Source organism: Passer montanus, unplaced genomic scaffold, assembly GCF_014805655.1.
Source record: "Passer montanus isolate IOZ18808 unplaced genomic scaffold, ASM1480565v1 scaffold21, whole genome shotgun sequence".
In the NCBI taxonomy this organism is placed as follows: domain Eukaryota; kingdom Metazoa; phylum Chordata; class Aves; order Passeriformes; family Passeridae; genus Passer; species Passer montanus.
In genome coordinates, this window is record NW_024366703.1 from 7,867,971 (window position 1) to 7,892,664 (window position 24,694).

A 24,694-nucleotide genomic window follows, 5' to 3' on the forward strand; every position below is an offset into this window, starting at 1 on the left:
TCTACAAAGGTGAGAGCTGTTCACATTCATTATTTTTCACCTAAATGAAAAAACAGCTCATGAGTATACACACCATAACACAGCAGAGCTGAGGATGAGACACTGGAGTTCATCTAATAAAATGTTATATTTATCAATATTTCATGTGTTGCCACATGAAATATTCAAAGTATCAATACTCACGATTTGTTTGAAGTACTGAGAATCCAGCAACAGCATTTCCCCCAGTAACTTCAAATGAAATAGAATTTCAGAGACTTTTCCTCTCCAAATCCATAAACAGAGAACTAAAGTCAACATTTGTTCAAAAGAGCAGGACTGTGGGATTCTAAGTAGTTGCTTTCTCTACAGATGGTTATTATTCCCCAATCATTCTCCTTCCCTCCCCTAACATATTATTCTCATTGTTTGTCCTGTGCTTTATCATGGAGTTGAGGGAGAATGACTTTATTTAAAACAAAAGCAGCCATCCCTTCTTTATTTTGGGCATGTAGTCTCCACTAACTTTGAAATTGTTACTTTTTCCTTTTACCCTTTCCGATTTCACAGTTTAATGCCTGCCATCTTCTGCCATTACAGATCCAATTCTCTGTTTATCACAGTTTTGATGTCAAAAACCCCAGCATTTGATTCAGGAAGATCCTCATAAAGACTTGGAAGCTGAAAATACTTTCTATCAGCTTCTCCTGTATGGACAGGTACATGGTTCCTGTAAGGCTTTCCAGGTCACCTTCCTTTTACTAGTAAAAGTAAAAAAAAAATAAAAAAAAAATTTCAGTGTTATTTACCCTTCCTCAGACCGGTATTTCTTTGGTGAGATGTTGAAAATATCTGTTTTAGCCAGTTCCAGCAGTAACTTCATTACTGAGTAACAAACTAACAAACTGAAATAGTTTTGATTACACCTGGATTCTGGCTCCCCACTACAGACAGCTCTTCCCAGCCTTTCCTTTTTGCACCTGCAAGATCTACTCAAAAAGTCACACCATTCCTTTCTCACTCAAGTCACCCCATGAAGCATCCTTTTTCTATTGCTGAATTGAGACACTGCTCAATAGAAATTTAGAAATTAAGCTTTTAAGTGTATGATTTTAACACAAGCTGCTATTCCTCCATATGGCAGTTCTTTGGATACTTGCTGCAGTCTATGTCAAATTTAGACCATGAAGTTTCTGAAGGGAACAAATGGTTTGAACCTGTATTTTACTTGGTATACTCTTTTCCTTAACAAAATTAGTTTCCCCATCTCTTTTTGCTTGCAGTCTCTAGTACAAAGTTACATTCCTTTCTGCTTCATGCCCCCCAATTTACTCTGCATGGTTACAAATCCTGTCACAGCTCAGCACCTGTTTTTCCTCCTAGACAGACAGCAGACTGAGATAAGCAGCCAAAAAGAGACAATCAGGAATCAAGTCTGTCTAACCTGCTGTATTTTGGGTAAACAGACACTCCCTGGGGTAAAAAGCAGAAGACACCCCTGCACATGTGTGCATCTGAGGGGAAATCAATGAAGCAGCTCCGCTGAAGATTAAAAATATATATATTTTGGCATTTTATAGCCACTTTTCAAGACTGAAATGCCCAAATGTTAATAGATCAAGTCCAGGCACACTTTAAGCTTAAATGAAGCATCTCCCCAAATTTTTTTACTGCTTCCCTGTTCTGAAGGGAGATTTCTGCAGCAAAAGCTCTTTCCATCTCAGAAACGACTAGGAGTTAAATCTCAAATTCTGGAGCTCCCTTCTCACTCCCAGGCCCTGTTACAGCTCCTCACTGGAGATATTTACACCCATCATATGTCTTTATGTAGAGACCACTCTGTTTGGTTCAAGCCTGCTACAGACACACAACACTATCTTATAGATCTGGCGAAGATTCCTTGACAAAAACTAACTTGTGCCCCCAGCACTACGAAGGATTCCTTGAAGTCCACAAGAAAAATTTGCTGAAGTCCTGAGTTACAGACATTCCATCCACACCAGGCTGGGACAGTGAAACCGTACCCCAGCCACCCACTCACTTTCAGCAATGTCTGACAGGCACACCAGGGCATTCTGCACAGCAGCCAAAGTCTTCCCTGGCCTCTTCACAGTCCCAAGAGCCCTCCCAACCCCTGACACCACCCAAAACCAAGCCTATTTTCTTCCTTCCCTCCCAAGTGGTCAACTTGGTAGCTACATTTGAACAGTGGCCTATTTGAGGCCAAAAGCTTGTGGTCAGTAGGAAAGAAAGGATGTTTAGTGTCTCCTGGATGTACAGCCTGTCTCCAACAGTGCTAGTACCAGCCCATTCTTCTCAAAAGCTGTCTGCTCCTAAAGCAAAGCAAGACTGTTTCCAAAGTATCTATGCAGTGAGTTTCCAAGCTTGTTTCAGGCAGATTGAAGTATTAAAAAACATAATTCCTATAAGGCTGACAAAACTCTTCCAATCATTTATCTTTTGATATATAATAGTATCTTCCCGTAACTTTTTCCTAAGTTGGCACAGGAAGCCTCTCCATCCCGGGGTTAATTAATGAGTCATCCTGGCAAAAGTGGAACTTTCCATTATGCTACAAGTGTTTTCAGCTCTTAACTGGTACCATTGGTGATATGCTATCAGCAAGGGAGATAAGAGCTGCCCTGTACAATGAAGAGCCAAGGGGCAAATAGGGGCATTGTGGAGATGCACAACGTTATAATCAATGAAGACCCAGACAGCAAACAATAGACAATTCTGAACAGATACTATCTAATTAATGTTTAAGGATTAAACTGGCTTTGCTGGGAGATGGTGATCAGGCTTAGCAATATAAACAACACAGAGTCCTAGCAAAAGGTCATTCCTTTCTGCATTTTGTTTTAAGTGCAGTGTAATGACTTCAGGGTTGCTGTAGTGCAAGGAATTCAATCATGTTACAGGAGAAAAAAGGCAACAGAAGCATCTAGTCCACAATTTAATTAGACAGAAGATATCAGTATCCTATTTTTAACTGCAGAAAAAGGCTATGAAGGCATAACCAATACCAAAAGAAGAATTAAATTCTTCTTGGGAAAATAACTCTGTTTGAAGGGCAGAAATCTAAAGTTTTCATAGTAGGTATCTAGATACAAATAAACAAGAAGCCTCAATTTGAGATTATTCGAACATATTAAGATTGGGCTGTCTCTTTGACCCACTGCTATCAATGTTAGCTTTCCTGACTCTGCTGAGAAGTCAACCAAGACTATAACCCCAGAGCTACCTTGTGAGCTCAGCAAGGTATTATCCTAGAAGGGAAAGCAAGGAAACTCAGCACCCTTCCCAACCATGCCAACCCCTGCAAACCCATTTTCTTTCTTCTCTCCTAAACACCCTACCTGGTAGTTTTGTCTCAAGAGCTTCCTATTTAACACCGTGTTGATTTACTCAGAATCAGCCCTGGCCAATTAATTTCTTGGCTCATATTCTTGTGCCCACCACGTACCTTTCCCAAAAAAGGTAAACAATTTTCCCAAAAAAGGTAAACAATTTTCCCAAAAAAGGCTTCTTCCAATCCCAGTGTAATTGAAACCTCAAAGAAGAGTATCTGTTTTAATGTTTCTTGTTATCTTTTCTACAAATTTGACTAACAACCAAAGCTCTTGGAAAAAATTGCCTTAGCTTGAGATTAATAATTTTGAGCCAAGCAAATGTGTCTTGCCAGTGGCTGTCTGCAACTGCTCTGCAAGTGCTGGCACACTGCTGCAAAAGCTCTTTCTCAAGTTAGCTGTGAAACAGAAACAGAGAATTTATGCACTGATACAGGCAACTTAAACATCCTACCAGGCTTTAACTCTTCTCCAAAGGCTGCCACTACCATGCTAGCACTGACAATTTACACTGGAAACAGCTCCTAAACTGTTGGAGTTGCCAACCCAGTGCATGAAAACAACTTAAAGGCACCACTGGTTTACTTGAATAAATTAGGCCAGAAACTGTGGCCATCAAAAACTGCTCCATAGGTCAGCCATTCCTGCCACAGACAAAGCAACTTGTGGAAAGTGGAGCAGAGTCTACAGCTGGGTTTGGTAACACCCTCTGTCATCTGAATTGAAATCATCTGTGTCTGAGTCAACACCCTATGTGACAAATGACTATTATTCAACTCTTCATGATCAGCAGAGGCAATTCCAGCATGGTACAGTGAAACCCACCATTTTTCAGGAAATGTTTTTAATTACCTACAGCCACATACAGCATTTTCAATAAAAAACAAATAAAACCATTGTGTTGTTATACAAGTAAATCTTACTGAACTGGGAAGTAAAGCTTTTGGTTACAGTTACTGTGGAACAAAGATTCTAGACATGAAACTCACCCATAGGTTTTTAAAAAATACATAATTAAAAGAAAGTATCCAACGCCAGTAACAAGATGAACACCATCACTGAGACCAAAATGCGTTACTGAAAGACCAAAAAAAGGCTCCTGGAAAACAGCTGCTGGAAAACTATCAAACAGTAAGGTAAGGTCAGTTTGGCTCCACCTCCTACCTGGTTATTCTATTACAAGTCAAGATGGGGCAAGCACTTCCAGTCTTTCCTAGTAAACCACTTTCTGCTTCTGTCATGTTAAATCCTGTCAGTTTTGATGTTACATGCTGCATGCCTTGTAGTTCTTATATGTAAGTACAAGTCCAATTCAAAGACATAGTTTCAAAACAAAATTAAGAAATCTACAACTCCTCTGAACTTCCAGAAGTTTAGCACTTCCTGAAATGTTACTTGTTCAAGGGTTTAACATTTGTCTAAGCTGTTCAGATAACAATTTACCAAAAGGAAGAATTATAGATTTTTTTTCTTAAAGATACTCCCTGAAATTCTAAACATTGTATGTCTTTTACTTACATTAGTTTTTATTACAATACACTTCACTGGTAAGTGAAGCGCAAGACAAGAGGCCCATCATTGCAATCTTAAACCAGTGGGGATTCTAACAATCCAGAAAGGCATAGCCCACAATGCCCATAAGGCAGGATATAGGTAGGGACAAAAAAGCTGTTTTATCAATAAACTGACATGGCTCTTTTGTAATAGTCTTCCAGTGGAGTTAATGTCTCCATGTCATAACTTGTAACGTGTTTCCCTCCCTCTGATTTTACCTTTCCACAGCACTGCCTGGAAAACCATCTGGACAGGTGCATGTGGCTGCAGAAGATCAAACAAACTGGAACCTCCAACATCCACAGTCTTGGAAGGAAGGGGGACAAAGCTTACAGCCCTAGATTGTCTCTTTTTGACACTGAACTTATTTTATATGCAAGCTAAACACTGAAACAAGGTTTTGGCACTCAATTTCCCAAAAGCACGATTCTGAAAACACTAACAGGGAAGCGTGTAACAAAATAAACAGTAGAAGCAGCTCTTTCTGATCCTTGTCCCATGCATTAGATACAATTTCCCATGGATCAAGAAATCTGTGTGGGAGAACATGCACTGGAACAGATTGCCCAGAGAGGATGTGGAGTCTCCCTCACGGGAGACATTGCAGAACTGGCTGGACAGAATCCTCACTAATGTGGTCTAGGGGGCCCTGCTTGAGCAGGAGGTTGGATCCTTCCAACCTTATCCATTCTGTGATTTGCAATTTACTGATACAACACAAAGGAGTTAACTAAGAGAGAAAAGAGAATAAAAAGTTAGCTTTCCTACTCTGTTATAGCAGTGTAAGATAGATTTAGTGTCACTTCCTGAATGAACACTTTCAAATTTCATAAATTTGCATGGAAGTGACAAGCATTGGTCAATAGCTTTCTGAGGCTACTGTGGCTGTGAACTCCACAAGTTTGACTCAATTTCCAGAGGAAAGCATTCCTGTCCATTTCCCTCCCTCCCCTTTCAACCAGTTTATGTATCTGGTCTAAATTAGAACAGCTACTGGAATAAGTCAGAATTTATATCAACATTCATAGCACTACAGAGCACTCCATTACAACCTGAGATTTCAAAATAATTAACCTATGACTTGGTTTTTGCCCATCTTTAAAAACTTGTTCCAAATCCCATTGAAAGGCACTAAATGGACAGAACATTATTTAGGTACCTGAAAGAAAAAACCTCCCCTGTGGCTGCAACTTCTTCCATGAATCACTTCACAGTTAACATGATAAACTCATTACTATTTCCGACTTCTTAGTATGTAAAGAAACCAAGAGCCTTTTATAAACTAATTTAAGTGTCTCCTTAATTGCATTTGAATTTGAATAAATGCCATTTCCTACCTCATGCTCTGAAAGGAAATCACTCCTGTATACTCTATCCAGAAAAATATATTAGTGCTCAGTCAGAAGCCACAGAAATAAGTAATTTTATTTCCTGCTACAATTCAGTCCATACAATGTAATGGGCTTTTTTGGCTTAATCCATAAATATAGCAGTGTACTATAAAACATAATTTAGAGGATTAGCTATTAAAGATCCCTTCTGTCAAAAAATAAACATTTCAGGGCACTTGAGACAAAAAGTGCATCACATCACAATACCCTGTTCTGTCATAAGCAAGTGCTAGTGCCCAAAGTTTGCACAGACTATTGTTGGACACATGCAGCTGCTGTTTGGCTTAACAATTGCTGTATTATTGCAGCTCCACTCACTGCTGCTGTACCAAGATGAGATTCTACAGGAAACCAAATTCTACTTTACAACAGTCAACTATTTTTTGCCTCATTTTCTAGATAAAAAGAGAGGAACATCGCACACAGAGAAATTAATACAAACATGGTTGTAAAAAAATAACATTATGCAATTAAAAATTTTGCTTTTTTCAACAAAATAATTTAATATTTTAAAGTCTAGCTTTACATTAATAAACAGTTGGTATCTCACATTCTGTGTTATTTCCCCTTTTTACTAGTAGACATATCTACAATATTATCCCACTGCAATGTCTCTTAATGGGATATCACTAGGAAATCAATAGTCTTTAGTGTTATCTTTTTGTCAAATTTTTCTTTATTGTGCATGTAGGAAATATTCCCTATTTCACAGAATGCTATATTTTTAATAGTAATTGTAGAAGGCATAATAAACTTTCTGGTTATGCTTACCACATAACCAGGATTGGGTCTGATGGCTGACCAGCCAGCCATTAAAAAAAAAAAAAAATCATATTACAGAACAAGTTATATGGTCCCAAGATTCCAGAGCTGATCAGGATCACAAGAGAACACAAAAAGTCCATTCTGGAAAAAAAAAGGCTCCTGGGAAACAGTGAAAGAAAATCAGGATTTACAGAAAGAAAAGCAGCAATACACGTGGGCTTTCTGTTCAGACACTTTGTGTGCCAGTATTGACTGAGAGCAATACTGAGATGCAAAGCTATCTTTATCCCTTAATAAATTTCTAATCCTAGCTACTATGAACTAATGCAAATTTCAAAGCCACAAACAAAAAGAGCAAATCAGCTCGTGACTGCTACGCAAGAGGAAAAATCTAATTACCATCTGGAGGAAAGGGAACCATTTGCAAGGCATGCTTTCAGTGATTTAACTAAAGCTTCTAATAGCTATCAGATGGAGGGGGCTCCACAAGTTTGAAATAATTTGCTTTGTGTTCAGGTACAGCTTTGATCAAATAAATCTTGTTTCAAATGAAACATAACCTCAAATTATTAAAATGGTTAGAAGGAATACAGCACTACAGGTAAGAGTAGCAGTATTTTAAAGGACATTATTATTAAAAAAAAGAGTGCTCTAGATGGACTTAGTCCTGTGTGGTTCTGTGAAAGATTGTTACAGTCATCACAATATGGAGAGAACTCTTATTAGACTAACTCCTGTATGATAAAAATGTGCTATCCACCAGTGCAGCTCAGTATTTTAATATTAACTGAAAATTCCTATAAAAGGGGATTTTTGAGTTAAATACAAACCAAAAAGCATGCAGCTTTCTTGAAAAGCTTTATCATGAGGATATGAAGTTCTTAATTGCACTAGTCAATTAATCAAAGAGAATCAGCTATGTAAGTTTCAAGTTGTTGACGCATTCCATTAAATCTGAGATTTGCTTCTCACTCCCCTACAAAGACACATGACTATTTCTGAGTGTCAGTCTTGAAGAGAGTTTTCTTGCAGATGAACTGGAAGCAATAAGAAAAAAAACATTTTTTCACTATAGCTTCAATAAAGTCAACATGTTAAAACTTGAATGCCATGTTTCCAAGAAATATTCTTGTATTTTTTGTTGAAAAGTCTGATCCTTATTCAAACTTTGATACTTAAATTATTGCTTTTTCCTCTGCCATTTAATTTCAGATAAAGCCTGTTCAATAAACCACCACACATTTACTTGGAAACATTCAGAAAATTTGGCAATTTTTATATTTGCTCTGTCATCATTCCCAGAAGTGTTGCTCACATCGAGAGAAATGCACTCCAAGAGTTCTGCTGGCAGTGGAGTCTCCATAGGTAGGAAATACTCCCATTATATGTTGCCAGAAAAACACCTCACACAGTAAAATACTGTGATAAAAATATGTATTTAAAACAGGGAAGGTGAATTGCCCTGTGAAGATACATTTCCCCACTGACTGCTGAACAAATATGGCAAATTTAGATTAAGTACACAGACTTTTCTGAAGCCAAAATTAGGTCAATCCTATTCCTAAACATTTTAATATTCAATGTTTTTTTACTGTAAACATCAAGTAATATCCTTATATGTTGAAGCTTCCAAATGCCACATGTTTCTATGGCAATTCTTAGATTAACTGGTCCTGCAGCAAGGCAGTAAAAAACCCAAACCATGTAACAAATAGTAATATACCCAGGTTATTAACAGCAGCCTGAGTATGGATTCTGGCTAATGAGATATGGGCAAGCTCTTAAGTGTCCAACCTCTGGTATTATTATTTTTTCCTGTTTATATTATTTATGACTGAACTATTCCTGTTCCTCAGATCATAAATGCTCATAAACTACTGAGTACAAAACTAAGTCTCTTTTTGTTCTGCATAACAGAAAGAGAAGTCTGTAAGGCACAGCTCTACCAATGGTACACTTATTAGAAAGCTTTTAGGAGTGTTGTATATGTACAGGACATGGGGTCAGGCCCAGCCAACATGGCTCTCAGAAAGGCAGGTCCTGCTTGATCTCCTGACCAGATGATCCACCCAATGGATGAGGGAAAAGCTGTGGATGTTGTCCACCTGGAGTTCAGAAAAGTCTTCAGTACTGTGTTCCACAGCATCCTCCAGGCCAGGCTGGCAGCCCACGGCCTGGCTAGGGCTCTGCTGGCTACAGAAGTGATGGAGGGCTGGGCCCAGGGCGTGGTGGTGAGGGTGCCACAGGGGCTGTGCCCAGGGATCAGAGCTGGGCACAGCCTGTTTAACATCTGTATTCACAAACAACACGGAGCTGGGCAGGAGTGTTGATCTGCAGGATCCCTCTGCAGAGGGGTCTGGGCAGCTTGGATCAATGAGCTGAGGCCAGGGGTGTGAGGCTTAAGGAGGGAAGTGCCAGGTCCTGCACTCGGGTCACAACAGCCCCTTGCAGGGCTACAGGCTGGGACACAGCGGCTGGAAAGTGGCCCAGAGGAAAAGAACCCGGGGGCACTGGTGAACAGCAGCTGACCATGAGCCAGGAGTTGCCCAGGTGGCCAAGAAGGCGAGTGGCATCCTGGCCTTTATCAGAAACACTGTGGCCACAGGACCAGGACAGTGATCAACCCCCTGCAATGGGGATCACTGCAGTGATCTAGAAGCTACATTGGTGCTTAGACTGAAATGAGCCCAACAGAGCACAAAATGTTAACTTGGGGAACAGATCAGAGGAGAAATGGCAGAGCCAATGACAAAATGCCACCACACAACTGGAAAATATCAATAAAAACACGGGGTACATTGATTAAAGAAAATAGAAAGGACAGTGCTGAGTGCCAAAGGTGACAGACAGATTAAGATGGATGAAACAAGAATTACACTCCAGATTTAACCACAAACAAGCCACCTGTGACCTCAGAGCAGGTCAATGAGCTCAATCACCAGAAAGAATCTTGGAGATCAGTGAAAGCGTGGGTGGACAGAAAGTCAGACAATATAAAAATATACCATTAAATATTTTGAAAGAACTGAAAACAGAATGTAGGACTGCAGCAAAAGGGCAATAAATCTTGTGAGGAACACATTTCAAATTAAATTTCTGAAGTGTTTACTTTCAATTAAGAGAAATTGGAGCAGTTTAAAAGAAGCAACTTAAAGAGGGAGTTAGGAACAGTGGCAAGTGTAAGTGATTGAGTCAATGAGAAAGGATGATAATATTAAGCAGCAGGAAGTATAAAGGAGATTTCTAATTCACAAAGAGATGAAAAAGATTGTCATAGAGTTTACAGCTATTTTAAGCCAGTGTATTTGATGCACAATCAAGATAGCTCTTTTACATCTTTACTTTAACATCTTCCTCTGACATTTAAAGGAAGCAATGAATTTTCAAAAAGCATTGCTTTAAATTCCTGAAGGAGAAATTTTAATATAATTCACTTTTACCTTTTTATCCTTACCATCTGGAAACATTTACAGTCGCTAAAAACTCTAGCTATCAGGAACAAAAACACACACACACCAAATCCAGGCTTCATACAGCCTCCTCCAAACCAGGAAGTCACAGCAAATTGGGAAGGATTTGCTACTAGCACTTAACCTTCACCTTATGGAGTTTATTTTCAGGATTGAGTGGCAAGCCGTAACTCCAGAGTGAAAGAATAAGGGAAAAAATGAGACGGAGTCAATAGTTTTCCTTTTCATATATCCTGGCTTTATCTTGAATTACTTGTTCAAGAGTAAGAAAGAAGGTAAAAGCAAAGCTTTATCACTAGATTAAGTGTTCCTTTCTTGTGCCAGACTTTCATCTTATATTTTCAATGTTATATGAATTAAAAGCTCTCTGGAACTCTCAGGAAGAGTCTGCTTATACAAGTCCAAAGCAGCAAACATGCATTGGCAGGATGGCACCGTTCTGTGCTGTGTGAGCTCTGCACAGCCCATGTTTGTGACACAGCTGGGGCAGAGATGTGTGTGAGCTCTGCACAGCCCATGTTTGTGACACAGCTGGGGCAGAGATGCTGTGTGAGCTCTGCACAGCACAAAGTTGTAACACTGAACCAGGCCTGCTATCTCAGCCCACAACTGCCCCCTCAACTTCTCTTGTTCACATAGAACTTACCACATTTTCTTTTAGTTTTGCATTTCTTTCCAGTTATTACAAACTCTAACATCCACACATAAGCCCCTTTCCTTTCTTCCTTTTCTTTAGCCTCAGGGTTCTTTGCCATTAACCCTGAGGCTAAAGAAAATATAATCCTGCCTCAATACAAGGAATTCATGCTATGGCTTTGGATTCCATTTTCTCCATCCTCTACCAACCAGTCAGTTTAAATAAACCTACAGAATTCATCCCAAAGCACTTTTTATCAAACAAAAAACAAGTTAAAATCAAAATACTAAATTACAAATAATAATTTTCATTAATATTTAAGCCGTCATTGTATTTTAATATCCACATCAAACCTATCATCCCAAAAGAAAAATTATAGAGAAGAAAAGAAACTTAACTTTAAAAATTAAGATATGAGAAGCTAAATTGCTGCTGGTAACAGTCTCCTTATTATTGTATTTAATTCAAACTACCTGACTGAAACTTGCCTATGAAATTAATATGTGGAGCCAGCCAGCCAGACAACAGAAAATAAAATAGATCCTTGGGATTGCAGTTGTTTCTTGTTTTTGCCCTCACACACATAAACAGTCTTGGTTTTAACACCCTCCTGAGCAGTTTTACCTTTTGTGGCAGAGCCATCAGCACAAGGAACCATAAAGCCAAATATCATTTTTGAAAAACAAACGCTGATTATTACAACAAATCAGTTTAGCAAGAGTACTTGAAAGGCTCTCTATTCACAGGGTGGGACTACCCGTGAAACTGATTTTATACAGTTTAAAGAAATTGACTCATGACAGAACACTGTTGTTCAATTCATAAACGCTTTGTGTCAGGGGCACCTCAATGCCTCATTATTATTACTGAATTTACACACGGACTACGCTCCTCATATAGCAAACTACTGTCACGCTAATAAAATGGTCTGGGGCATGATGCACACCAGAGGCTTGATCTTCAGAAGCTCATCATGCAGCTTAAGCTAATGGCAATTGCAGGCACTCGGGTTCGTACGAGGATACGGCATTACACGATTTTCCCTGGGTGTTTGTCTCACTGTCAGATGCTCTGAGGTCTCAGCATCGCCTCAGCTGCTGCTGGATCGGCTTCCAGCCTGTCCCAGCCCAGACTCCGTCCCCAGGTCTGCTAATTGCCCCCAGTCCAGGCAGCGGGAACGCCTCTGCTTTCAAGCGAGGAAACGCCCCACATTGGGTGGCATGTACACAACACAGCTATTGAAACACAATTACACTGCAGGGTGAGGAAGGAATCACTTGTGGGAAGAGAAGGCTGTGAGATAAGGAAATTCAGGCCTGTCCCGGTGATTGAATAAGATACCGAAGATACCAAACGGGCAGCACAAGAACATCGCACCCTGCTGTGACAGAAGATGAATCAGTAGCAGGTCCAGGGACAGCACCGGACCACAAACAAAAGAAAGTTTTCAAACGCCGTCTTTTGCTATCGACACTTTCCCCAGAGCCCCACATCGAAGCCCCAGCCCCCCAGGAGGCACTACCTGCCCACACAGCGCTCCCGGCACAGAGGGAGCCCCTCAGGGCCCGGGGCATGCAGGCAGCGCTGAGGGGAAGCTGTGCCCGCCCCGGGAGCGGCGCCCTCCGCCTCAGGGCTGGGGACACCCCCGTGCCCGGGACAGAGGCGTGGGGTGTCCTCCGGGATCAGAGAAAAAAGGCTCCCTCTGCCACACGCCGCTCCCGTAACGCCACGCAGCCGACTAAAGGGAAGGAGGACAGGGGGAGGGAAGAGCGCTCGATGCCAGCGCTGCCCCGAGCTCTGCGCTACGGGGCGGGGGTGAGGGCGGCCCCTCCATCTTGAGCCCCACACCGACTTACCCGCCCGGGGCCTCCGCGCGCTCCTATTGGCTGGGGCCGCCGCGGCCGCGTCACGTGGCCAGGGCAAGCCCCGCCCCTTCCCCCGCCCGTGCCGGGCCCGAGNGGCGGAGGGGGCGGGGGCGCCGCCGGTGCCGCCCCGCAGGAAGCGGAGCCGCCCGGGCCCCGCTCCGCGACAGCCAGTGGCAGAGAGGCCGGCGGCGAAGCGTCATTTTCCGCCGCGGTGCCGCCCCGGGACGCCGCTCCGTGAGGACACCGGCCGGGAGCCTGGAGCGGGGCAGCCCCCGCCCCTCCCCGCATCCGCCCCGTCCTGCGAGGCGGGACGTGACCGCTCCCCGCTGCCCGGCGCGCAGCACTGCCCCCTCCCAGCGGAGCCGCGACCCCTCCTCCGCCCGTCCCGGGGAGGCAGCCCGGCACTTGTTGCTGCCGCGATGGTGAGCGGCCCGGCCGAGTAGGGACCGCCGAGCCCGTTCGGGAGAGCAGCGCCGAGCCCGCCCCCCCCGGTCCGGGGCATCGCGGGGTGTTGTCTCCCCGCAGCGCCCGGCGGTGACGGCGCTTCCCGGGCGGCGCCAGGACTTGTGTCTCCGCGTGGGAATCGCGCCCGGCATCACCGGCCGCGCCAGGCGGCACCGGCGGGCGCAGGGGGCACCGCCGCCCGCCCCGTCCCCCGGCTGCGGCCAAAATGTCCTTCTTCAACTTTCGTAAGATCTTCAAGCTGGGCGGCGAGAAGAAGAAGAAACAATACGAGCACGTCAAGAGGGATTTGAACCCTGAGGAGTTCTGGGAAATCATAGGAGAGCTGGGCGATGGTGCTTTCGGCAAAGTGTTCAAGGTAAGGGCGGGCAGCGCGGGCCGCTGGTGCTCTCATAGCTGAGCGGTGACTCGGAGCGCTGCCGGTGCCCGCAGCGCTGCCGCGGGCTCGCTGTCTGCGGCTCCCTCCCCGCGGGATCCCCGCTGGCAGCGCCGGCTCGGCGGAACTCGGCGGGGCCGCGGAGCGCTGCGGGGGGACGCGGCCGGAGGCAGAGCGGGGCATCCCGGCGCCTCCTGGCCACGGAGCCTCGTGAAACTAAAGATAGAAAAGATCTATTAGGTCATTGTCCCGCCTTCTGCTCCACCCTGCCCGCTGCTGGATTGCTCACTTCTCTGTGTTTTGGGGTTTTTGGGACTCGTGTGCAGTATGGCTTCCGACCTTACAAAGACCGCATTTTCTTGGCTCCGAAGTTCATACTTTTTATTTTCTCCCCACCCTGTACGGAAGGAACCCTGTGAGCAGTAAAACTGACTCCTGTGCTTCATGTGTAGTGCACAGAGCCGGGCTGTGGTCCCTTTAATGGGCATTCTCCCATCTTGTTCCATGTGGAGTTGAATTTAACAGCTGTGTTCTCCTGCCTTTCCCTGTGTGCCGGAATCCATGTGTTGGATCGCCTAACTTCTCTCAGTTGTTTGCTCTTTAAATCTTTAAGTGTACTGGTACAAGTAGGGTTTTTAAGGATGCTTATCTGGAATTTATCAAGCCAAGTAGACTACAATGACATAGATACAACCCTGCTAGTGTTTGACAAGAGTTCAGCTTTCAGGCAAATCTTCAGCTACCTTGCCCCTTTCTAAAAGGGTTTTAGTGCTCCATGTTTGGTGTACGGATAGTATGGAATAAACATCCTGATGGATAAACATGAGAGAATTGGGAACTGACATGAATTGAAGCTCTGGAGATGGTTCTGGAGACTAAGAAAAAATAGCATGAGAGGATGGCATTTACAGTGTTTCTGAGAGCTAATTCGGTCAAGACACATATTTAGAGTACTGCATTTGAGAGTTTATGAAATCTGGGTACTCATGAAACTTGTGCTATTTTTGGTAGAAGTTATTTTAGGTTCTGTTGTACTGTGGTGGTATCACCTGTTTGTATATTTGAGCAGAAGTGCCACAGTACAGTCAGAATGTTAGGTGGGGTCATTTCACCCAAGGAATTTGTGTCAATGTTCTATATTAAGAACATCTAGTTTATTTAGACGCTGGTGTAGTATACAGTCTAGATGGTGGTTCTTATGTCATTTTTGAAGATTAGAATTCTGGGGTTTTTTTTCTTAAATGACTGTGAATATATCTGAAGTTGCTCTATCATAAAGCCTGCTCACCACAAAAACATAACATCTTTAACAGCACTTGCAGAGTATTAAAGTTTTAATTTGAGCTTCATAGTGGAGTTTTGATTCCAATTTTTTGACTGTATGCCTCAGATATAACTCTAAATGTGTTTTCCTCTTCCCCCACGTGCACTTCCCCTCCCATCTTCAGACCTCTTCTCACCTCACCTGTAGGCATGTCTGTATTAGCAATAGTAGTTGAGGAAGGTGTCTGAGCAAGGCAGCTGGTAAAATCTGCATTTTGGTGTACTCTGTACACAAACAGGAGAATGTTTGCCACTTGGATGTCATTTTTCACTTTGAGATTTATTTCTGACTGAAATAACAGAGTTCACTGTTGAAATTGATCGTAGGCAGAATTACAGATGTGGTTACTCTGGTTAACTTGTTGAAGTTTGCCCTTATGAGAATTAACAGGCGGTATTCTTGGAAAAAAATTCCCATTTTAAGAAAAGTGGTAGGTTACAGCATGTGTTCATCAGCAGTCTTTTTGTTTCCATCTAGTTTGAGAAGGAGGCTTACACACAGATACAAACTGTACTTGTGTTCCTGCACCCCAGTGTGCTGCCCAAGAAACAGTGTGGAAAGCAGGAAAGGTGTGTAAGGTTGTTCTTCCATGGATATACACATCAAATGAGAAGCTACAGGAATAGACATTCAATTCCTTCTCAAATATTGAATTCAAAACTGTAAGCCAGAACAAAGCTCTCAAGAACGCTTGAAGACTTTGTCTTTAGGTAATGGAAGTGTGGGGGTTGGGGTTTTCATTTTGTGTAATGGATTTTGTTTTATTTGCCAACGCCCCCATCACCCTAGTGTCAGTTACATTTGCCAAAAGTACATTTGCCTTTGTTTAAGATCTTAGGATCTGTGTGTGACAGTGTTTTGGCAGATGCATGTCAATTGCCATATAAATAAGTCTTCGTATACTTTGAATTTCTAAAAAGTAGGTTAGATTGGTTGCATGCTATGATTTCCCATAGAGGGGTAATTAGTGTAGTTGTGTAACTGATCTTCTGAACAAAGTGTCAAATATTTAAGTAAAAAATCAAAACCAATGCCAAATGATTCTGACAGTACTGGGAAGCCTCCCTGATTAAATTATTTACTTTAAAATGCTGTCCAGTGATAATTCATTTTGTGTACAGAAGTCTTAAGGTCATTCAAAACTTGTGATTCATTCTCCTTTGCAATCAAGTACAAGGATCTTGCTTATTGTTTTAATACCTTAGCCAAATTTCTAGAAGAGCTTATTTCCTTTGAAGCTGTTTGTTGCAGCATTCTGAGGGTCTTTGAGTTCTGACAATTCATGTATTTGTATTCACGAACTTCTAAGTAATGTTTAGAAATACTCTGTTTCAACTGCTGTTGCAAGTCTCTTGTGATCAGAGTAGCTCTGTAATTGCAGATTACTGATGGCAAAGGTTTATAGCCATGTAGGACTTTTTATTCTGGTCCTTTTCAGGCTCTTCAAAGAGGCTACTTTAGGCCGTTTTCTTTTTGCTCTTGGCTAATGAATAATGGTGTGGATTTCTGCCCTTTCACAATTTATAGATCCTTGCAGTACTTCAGTGTCAGGTGATGGCCCTTGAAGAGAATTTCAAGTTTCCTGATGAGAGAATTTTTTTTCCAATCTCTTTTATGTGCTCTTCATGGATTATTTAGAATTACTGAGTGGACTGATAGAGTTCTGATGGACACTGGAGGCTGATTTCAACTTTGAAATTTGGCAGTCAGACACAAAAACCTTCTATAACAATCCTTTTCAGGCTCTTCAAAGAGGCCACTTTTAGGCCATTTTCTTTTTGCTCTTGGCTAATGAATAATGGTGTGGATTTCTGCCCTTTCACAATTTATAGATCCTTGCAGTACTTCAGTGTCAGGTGATGGCCCTTGAAGAGAATTTCAAGTTTCCTGATGAGAGAATTTTTTTTCCAATCTCTTTTATGTGCTCTTCATGGATTATTTAGAATTACTGAGTGGACTGATAGAGTTCTGATGGACACTGGAGGCTGATTTCAACTTTGAAATTTGGCAGTCAGACACAAAAACCTTCTATAACAAAAGAGGGACAGTTTGAAACTGCTCTTGATTTGATTAGGTTAAGTGCTCTGAAAAAAACACGGGCTCTTATTGTAATTACAATCAGTTTGCTTCAGACCATAGTTACATTATTATATCACATTGCTGTTTTGTGTGTTCTAGTGCCCTGTTGTGTCAAATCCCAATTCTGTGCACATTGTAAACATTGCTTTCAGGTAGATCAGTGTGTTCATGACTTTCATCAGCTTTAAACTATCTTCTGAATTCCCAGAAGTAAATATTCAGATGATGTGAAAACAGACCTTTCAAATGCCTGATGTGTAGTATGGCTCTTTCTTGCTACAGATATCTGCATTTTCATTAATGATGTTTATTTTCCTCAGTTAACCTTTTGAATTAAATAAAGTCTTGAGCCTATACTTCACTAAAATTTGCCAGCCTCTTTTGGCAGTAAGAACATTGTACACTCACATACAAGATTTACATTGCAGAAAGGCATTTTCATAGTGCCTAGTTGTTGTCATCTCTGAGCCCTTTACTAGAGAATACTCCTCCAAGAAATTAATGCACTTTTGGCCAAGATATTATTATTCTGGGTACCATCTGCACAAGTGTACTAATTTAAGTATTCTGTGGGAACAGATTCTATAGAGGTAAAACATATGTGGCACTATACAATATAAGACAGAGTCTCTCTATATGGTATGTGTATATAGAGATAGTATATAGTATATATATATTTTTTTATTTCTTATTAGGGAATTCTTTGGACTTGTCTGCCTTGGAATTTCATTCAGTCTTCTTTGTTTGAACTGGAGCGTTCTGCCCCTTTACAATATCTCATTCATGACACTAAATCTAAAATGTTGGAAGCATTGTGTATACAAAGTTGTCATAGGAGTTCAGAAAATAAAATGAAAACTTCATATGAAGTTACTAGCACAACTTTTCCAGCTCTGAGCAATTAACTGGTGCTTGGCTTAAAAAAAATCAGTTTTTTCTTTAGGTTCAGAGAAGAAATTTTGTGCAAGTTGATAACCCTAATCATGGTGAACAGCATTACCCAATTGCATTATCTTCTGAAAATTATAACTGCATTAAGTGTTCATATTTACTTCTGTTGGCAGTAGTGGCCAGTACCAGCTCATCTCTGGCTGGGCCTAATGGACTTTTGGCAACAGTGTTTCTTCAAGTCAAATAATCCAATGGTGTTGCTTCATTTAAGTTTTTATCTGTATGTGAAACCATTTTATCTATAATGTACCTATATGACTTACAGGACAGCTTGATTTTGCCTTAATGTCTTCTAGAGCAGGTAGAAACAAATAGAATTTTTAAGTAGTTATTAAATAAGACTGGAGCAATTATATAATTTAATGAATATGTGTTCTTAATTCCTTTTAATATTTAAATATGAACTGACTGCTGGTAGCTGTTGAGAAGTACTTTTTTGTGTACCACTAGCATAATAACTTATTTTCTAATCCTAGAAAATGTATTAATTAATCTGACCTATAAACAAATCAAGGACAGAGCAGTGAGAATTCATACTTTCTCATTTCTTTGGTCTTACAGCACATTGTTCTAAATTCCTGCAGCTGGATATTTCAATTTGAAGTTACCCAGATGATAGTAGTGTATCATGCGGTTCCTAGGGTGGATATCTTTTACATCTGTAACCTAACAATCCCAGGAACAGATTTTGACCACTTATTTAATATCTAAGCTTGAAGCACAGATAGGCTCTGTTTTTTCTACTCTTTATCTTTTTACTTATGTGGTGTCATTAGTTCCACTAATTCTTTAGAAGAATTTGGTAGAGCTGTTGAAACTTTGCAGACATTCCTTTATGAATGATGTTGTTCCCTCTGGAAGGATGTTACTTGAGTTTATCTGAAGTCCTACATGTTTGGTACTAGTTGGAAGATAACCTCAGATTTGAAAGTTTCCAGTCAAACATGGTGTTTCACAAAGGAGTTTCATGTGACTCTGCCATGAGCCCAGACCTGGAAAGAAATAGCAGGTGAAAATGTTCTAAATTGAATTTCAATACAGAAGAATGAATCAGTGGTGCAGAACTCTTGGCAATTTTGATTAAAATTGTTTGCTATACTAAATATGTTTTCTTCTAATTTATTTTCATTCCTAATTGACTATATAAGTTGACCTCTCATTAAACTGGAGCAGTAGAATGGTGCAGTTGCCCTCAGGAGATCTGAATTAATAATATGCTCTAAAGTGCTGTGTTGCTTTGTTTAGCCATTGAGGCATTAGTAGATAGAGGAGATATGAGAGTTGATTTACTCTCAAGAGAGGAATGTATAAGGTGCCAATATGACATTTTAAATATTTAGTCTAAGTAAAATGGAACTAAACTTTACTTAAAGCTTGCTATGAACAGTGATCTCTGTAAAAGTAGCCTGAGTCCTGTAGGACTGCTGTGAATGATGAAAAAAGATGCATGACAATTCATAGAAGACAAATGATTGCAGTCTTGCTGATCAGCTTGGTGCCATGCCCTACAATGCTATCTTTCTTTTCACACTATTGCAGTTTTAGCCTGATTAGAAGATATCAGATAAGGAAAAGGCAGTATCACTGTTTTAAACTCTGGGAAATCTGTCAAAAAGAAAGCTTTACAGAGCTCTCTACACCTATTTGTCACTCCAGTAAGTTTTCTGAGGAAATGGTAGTGTCAGAAAAGTCATCTCTAAATTTTAGACTGAGATAACAAGTAGCCATTTCAGTCAAGAAAGTTATTTACTTTTCCTTTTTGTCTGTAGCAAGGAAATATTCAAAAGGAGCAGAGCACGTGTCTCTTGCTTTTTTGGACATATTTGCATCACTTGGCTTGAAATCAGCATCACAATACTTAACTTATGACTAATGTATTGTCTGTCTGTTGCATTTGGAACTAAAGCTGCAGACAATTTGTGGAGGATAATTATAGAATGCTTATGATCAGTTCTTGGTAAGGTAGTCATCTTTTCCAAGGTGTGAGCATAGTTATGTAAACTGTTTAAAACTGTTAAGTAAATAGGAACTCATTATTTGATTTTATTCATGTTTATTAAGTTCCCTTTTGCTTTTTTCATGTCATCTGATATATCATATTTCTTAGCTAACTGTTTGTGTAACTGTTTGGATTGTGGTTTCTTGTCTGGAAAGTAAAACTTCAGATTTCAGGCATAAGCTAAATGTGACTGTTTCCAGTCAAATAGATTGCAGAATGAAGCTTCTTTAGGCTGTTCTGACTTAGTGAAATAATTCTTCTATCTTAAGTCACATGCAGCCCTTTTAATTAAATGATTCTGCTCTGGGTTTTGGGTTTTTTTAAAGTATTTGGGGTTTGTTAATGGTTTTATAGAGAATGTGGTTAAACCTTTAATGATTGGCAGGGTCCTCCAGAGCTATGAGCCCTCAAGTAGTAACGCATGTGTTACAGTGTTGCAAAGCAATAGTTGAAAGGTTTCTGTTGCTAGTGACTCAAATTATACTTTTGACCACCCTGTAAACAGTATTTTAGAAATAATTTGTTGGCTTTGTATTTGCAAATATCCCAATCCCCAGTCTGAGATTTCTTTTTATTTGATTTTATCATTGTTTAAATTGAACACATTTTTGAATTCCATGTTTCATGGGCCATGACCCACGTTTTGAGAATCTCCTAAGATTGTAAACATAATTTTCCTTCAGTGGCAGTTGCGTCTGTGTTCAAGAGGAGTCTGTAATTAAACTCTCTGATTTGAGATTTTAAATACATTCCTTGAGACCCTGGTGGCTGATGTGTCATTTAAAAATACTTTTTCAGTCTTTGCTTCTTTGTGCTTCCCCAATAACCTTTAATTATATTCAGATTATACACAGAGTTGACAAATTCATAGTGTCTCACCTCTTTTGGCTATTGTTTTATTTTACAGTAGTTGCCAAATTAGTCAACTACAATGCTTGTGCTCTCTTTTCTTCTGATACTGTTTGGATTGTTCCAGTTTTCTATCTTTAGTGATGGAAAAGTCATGAAATTTACAGTTAGAAAACAAAGCAGATGGAATTAACAGCACTGAAAGCAGATTGATGTAATAGCACAGAGTAAAAGAAGTGATGTTTTATAATTTTTCTCCAAAACCATATAAAATATACCTTCTAGTTCATATTTAATGACTTTATAGCATGATTACAGTATGGAATGCTTGAAAGAAATTTTAAGTCTCAGATACATCTCAAATGTGTCATGTGGAAATACAGTTTCTCCACTCACAAATGGGAGGGAATTTTTATTAGAGAGAAAGAAGACTCAGTATTTGTGCAATATGTTTGAAGGATGTCAGGCAATAAAAATTGTCTAATATTCAATGAAAGCTAGTAGGCTACCTCAAACCGCTTTGTAATGGTATTTATACTTCAACAGAAAATAAAGGCTTTATTGGAAATGTTAATTTCTATTGGCATTTCAGATTTTATTTTGAATATGCTCCACATACATGGCACAAACCAATTGAAGTATATGCAGCAGAAGATTTACCTGAAGCAAAAAAAATTGCTATTAAACGTTAATGTAAGATTTTTTTAATATTTAATTCACCTGCTTAAACTACCATACTTGGTTTTAGGAGGATATGGTGTTTCTTGAAGTTTTCAATGTATGTAAATGCAAGTTAAAGTTATAGATTTGTCCCTGGTGGTGGTGTTGTTTGTTTGTTTTAAAGCTATTTTGGATTAAGACTGGATTTTTCAGTATTTTGTGGGATTGCATGTGTGTTTGTAGAGAGGTTAATGTAAAGCAGCTAAGCATGAATTATAAATTTGAAGCTGAGTGAGACAAGAAGTATTTCCTCTCTGCCTTACATGTTTATATTTTTTAGCCATTTTCTAATTAGGTGATTGCCTATAGCCTAGAGCAAGAAATTGCTCAAACATAGACTCATGCTTGGATCAAGTTCCACATAAAAAGTAGCTGTAAGAATATTCTGACTACCTGAGGCATGCTGGTCTATGATATGATTTTCAAATTTTACTTAACTTTTTGTGGAGAAGAACATGAAGTGAAAAGTAAAGACCATACTGCAATAGTCAAATCAATGTATTGATTAGTGTTTAAAATTTGCTAAATCTCTTGTTACTACAGAGGACTGACTGTTACCTTCAAGTGTCCATCCTGAAAATTTGTCTGTTTCAGAAAATTTGAAAACAAAGGATGCCATCATGAATAAACAAACTTTATTATTTTCAGGATGATTTTTTCTAAAGCTGCAGTAATGGAGTTATTTAAAATGAATGGGTGAACAGCAAGTAAAGTTTTTTTTGTGGGGGAACCATTACCCCAGAACTGAAATTGTGCCTTACATCACAGTTGGTTTACTTGGTATGGAAGCAATGGTGAATCCCCATCCTAAGGCAGAACTGAGTTTTAATCCATCTAATTTAGTAATGAGCTGGGATAAACTGTCCCTTTGCTTTCTTCATATCTCCTTGAAGGGCCTTTTGGATCTGAGACTTCCTTGTTTAAGGAGGACTTTAAGGAACTGGGTTTTGTCTCTAGAAATGTTTAGTCATAGCTGTGATTCAGAAAGTGTTCTGAGGAAAGTTACTGTAACTCTATCAGTGATAGTGTAATAACTTGGCAAGACTTTTTATACAGGGTTTTATTATTTCTTTATCTCCTAGGTAATGGTTCTCCTGAAACAGATTTATGCTGTAAAACCAAAGGTTTTCTCTAACACAATTGCACTGTGCATTATAGAAGAAAACTTCTAAACTGTATTTCTAAATAATATTTTACCAGGAAAAGAGTTAATGCCTTTGTAATCAAAAGGCAGTAAAACAATAATGGAGAAATGTTAATTGAGTGCCTCAGCAAAAATTAAAATGGTGTAGTTAACCCTCATCTCCTTCACAACCATTGTCTCAATCAGGATTTATTCAATTCATATGCTGCCTTTTTGATTTTGTAAAGTTCAGTCATGTTCCTGCCCCACCTTCAGCTTTTCCTGTTTGAGGCTCAACCTTTTTAGTCTGCTTACTAGAAGACAACTGCTTGACCTTTTAGTAATTTTGATTGTCCTTCTCATTCTCTTACTTGCTTAATTTCTGTGGATGCCACAAGTTGTTCAATTCACCATTCAGGCAAAAATTCTCTGGTTTTTATTGCTGGATAGTCAAGGGTCAGAAGCTCAGGTCTGTGCAGCTACAGCACACCATGAGCTGTGCTCATCATGGGGAAATATAGTCAGAATAGTTTGAACAGGAATTATCCCCAAAACAAACTCAAGTCATCCCAGTAATGTGGGGAGGTGGATACTCTCAGAGTTAAGCCAAGCTTTTTTAGTCTTTCATTCTTTCCAGCTAGTTTTTGCTATTAGTGGAGATGTAGTAACCAAATTTAAAAGTAACCTGTCTGCTATTTTTCATCTCTGTGGGAAGGAAAGTGTGAAAACTTAAAAATCACCATTTAAACAATACTGACAAGTGTTTCCTGTTGACAGGGATAGCTGGGGTACCTGGCAATGTCTCCTTTGCTCTTGGCTGCAGCTCGAATTTCAAACTGCCTCTTGGAAGCAAATATTGGTGTTCTGGCCAGCTTAAGAACCCAGTAAGCTGGTTGTTGATTTTTGTGTTGCATTTGAATAAAAACAAACAAAAAGCCCACACACTAGCCTTAGCACTTAAAAGTGAAATATAAAAAGGAGCTCATGTACAGGCTTGTTTTCCTCTACTATTTGTGCTGTTTGTTTCAGTGTTTATTGATGCTGTTGTAAATTTGTGGCCTTTAGTGGCCTGACCAATATAAAGATGATTATTTTGAGTCCCTAAAAAGCACTAAAACAGTGTGGAATTGTGATATTTACTAAGTGAAACAGTCAACAACATATTGCTGCCCAAAGTAATGCATTTTAGTAAGTGCAGGAGTCACACTGAAAAGATGAGTGTCAGGGTCTTACCGTGACTCTTCTCCACAACAGTTTGGGCGGCGCAGGTCGGTGCAGGCAGGGTTCTGGCAGGGCATTGTCCTTCCCACATCCTTCCTTGTGACAGGCCTGGTACTTGCCAACCCCGTGCTGATCTGCTTCAAGAACTAAGCCACGCAAAAGCTGATTGTCCATGTAATCTTCTTGGCTGCCCAGACCAGCTCACGAGAGGGCCAGACAAGTGACGCTGCCAATGTAAGGAAAACTGACAGCACAGTGTCAGCGTTGGCTTCAGTAGCTGTCAAAGGGTGGCATGTTAATATTCTGGTGTTGTTAAGGTATGTCAGATAAATGCTTTTTGTCAGGGCAAAAGGAAAAATACACTTGTTCTTGTAGGAGCCATTTGCTGTTAGCAACTACTAATCAAAAGGTACTTCTGGGAAATGCTGGTGGTGTTTTTATCAGCCAGTGGTTCTGCCCCTTAGCACCACTGATGTCCATGCTAGGTGCATTTTGTTATTTAGGCATGTCTTTAACTGCAGATTGACTATAAGCCTATGATCCCAGTTTTAGTTCAGGTGGTGATTCTCTTTTCTACTT

The 24,694-nt window shown here is 40.3% G+C and overlaps 2 protein-coding genes across 7 annotated transcripts in view; one reads left to right on the plus strand and one right to left on the minus strand.

Moving 5' to 3' along the window:
* The window catches only part of STN1 (STN1 subunit of CST complex), a 41,788-nt gene extending 28,675 nt beyond the window's left edge, over positions 1 to 13,113 (minus strand). Inside the window, exon 1 of one of the 4 annotated variants that reach the window (XM_039709329.1) lies at positions 13,003 to 13,113. Coding sequence is in view for 2 of the 4 variants with exons in the window: in XM_039709332.1 (XP_039565266.1) it covers positions 7,046 to 7,050 (5 nt within the window). In the remaining 2 variants the exon portion in view is untranslated. Of the gene's footprint in view, positions 1 to 7,045; positions 7,067 to 12,668; positions 12,977 to 13,002 lie in introns of those variants that run through there. The other 3 variants (XM_039709330.1, XM_039709332.1, XM_039709331.1) reach the window with 3 other exon arrangements.
* A 539-nt stretch (positions 13,114 to 13,652) lies between these two features.
* SLK (STE20 like kinase) overlaps positions 13,653 to 24,694 on the plus strand; it is a 49,321-nt gene continuing 38,279 nt past the window's right edge. For all 3 annotated transcript variants that reach the window (XM_039709323.1, XM_039709325.1, XM_039709324.1), the window contains exon 1: positions 13,653 to 13,831. In XM_039709323.1, the coding sequence (XP_039565257.1) occupies positions 13,682 to 13,831 (150 nt within the window). In that variant the 5' untranslated portion in view covers positions 13,653 to 13,681. The remainder of the gene's footprint in view (positions 13,832 to 24,694) is intronic.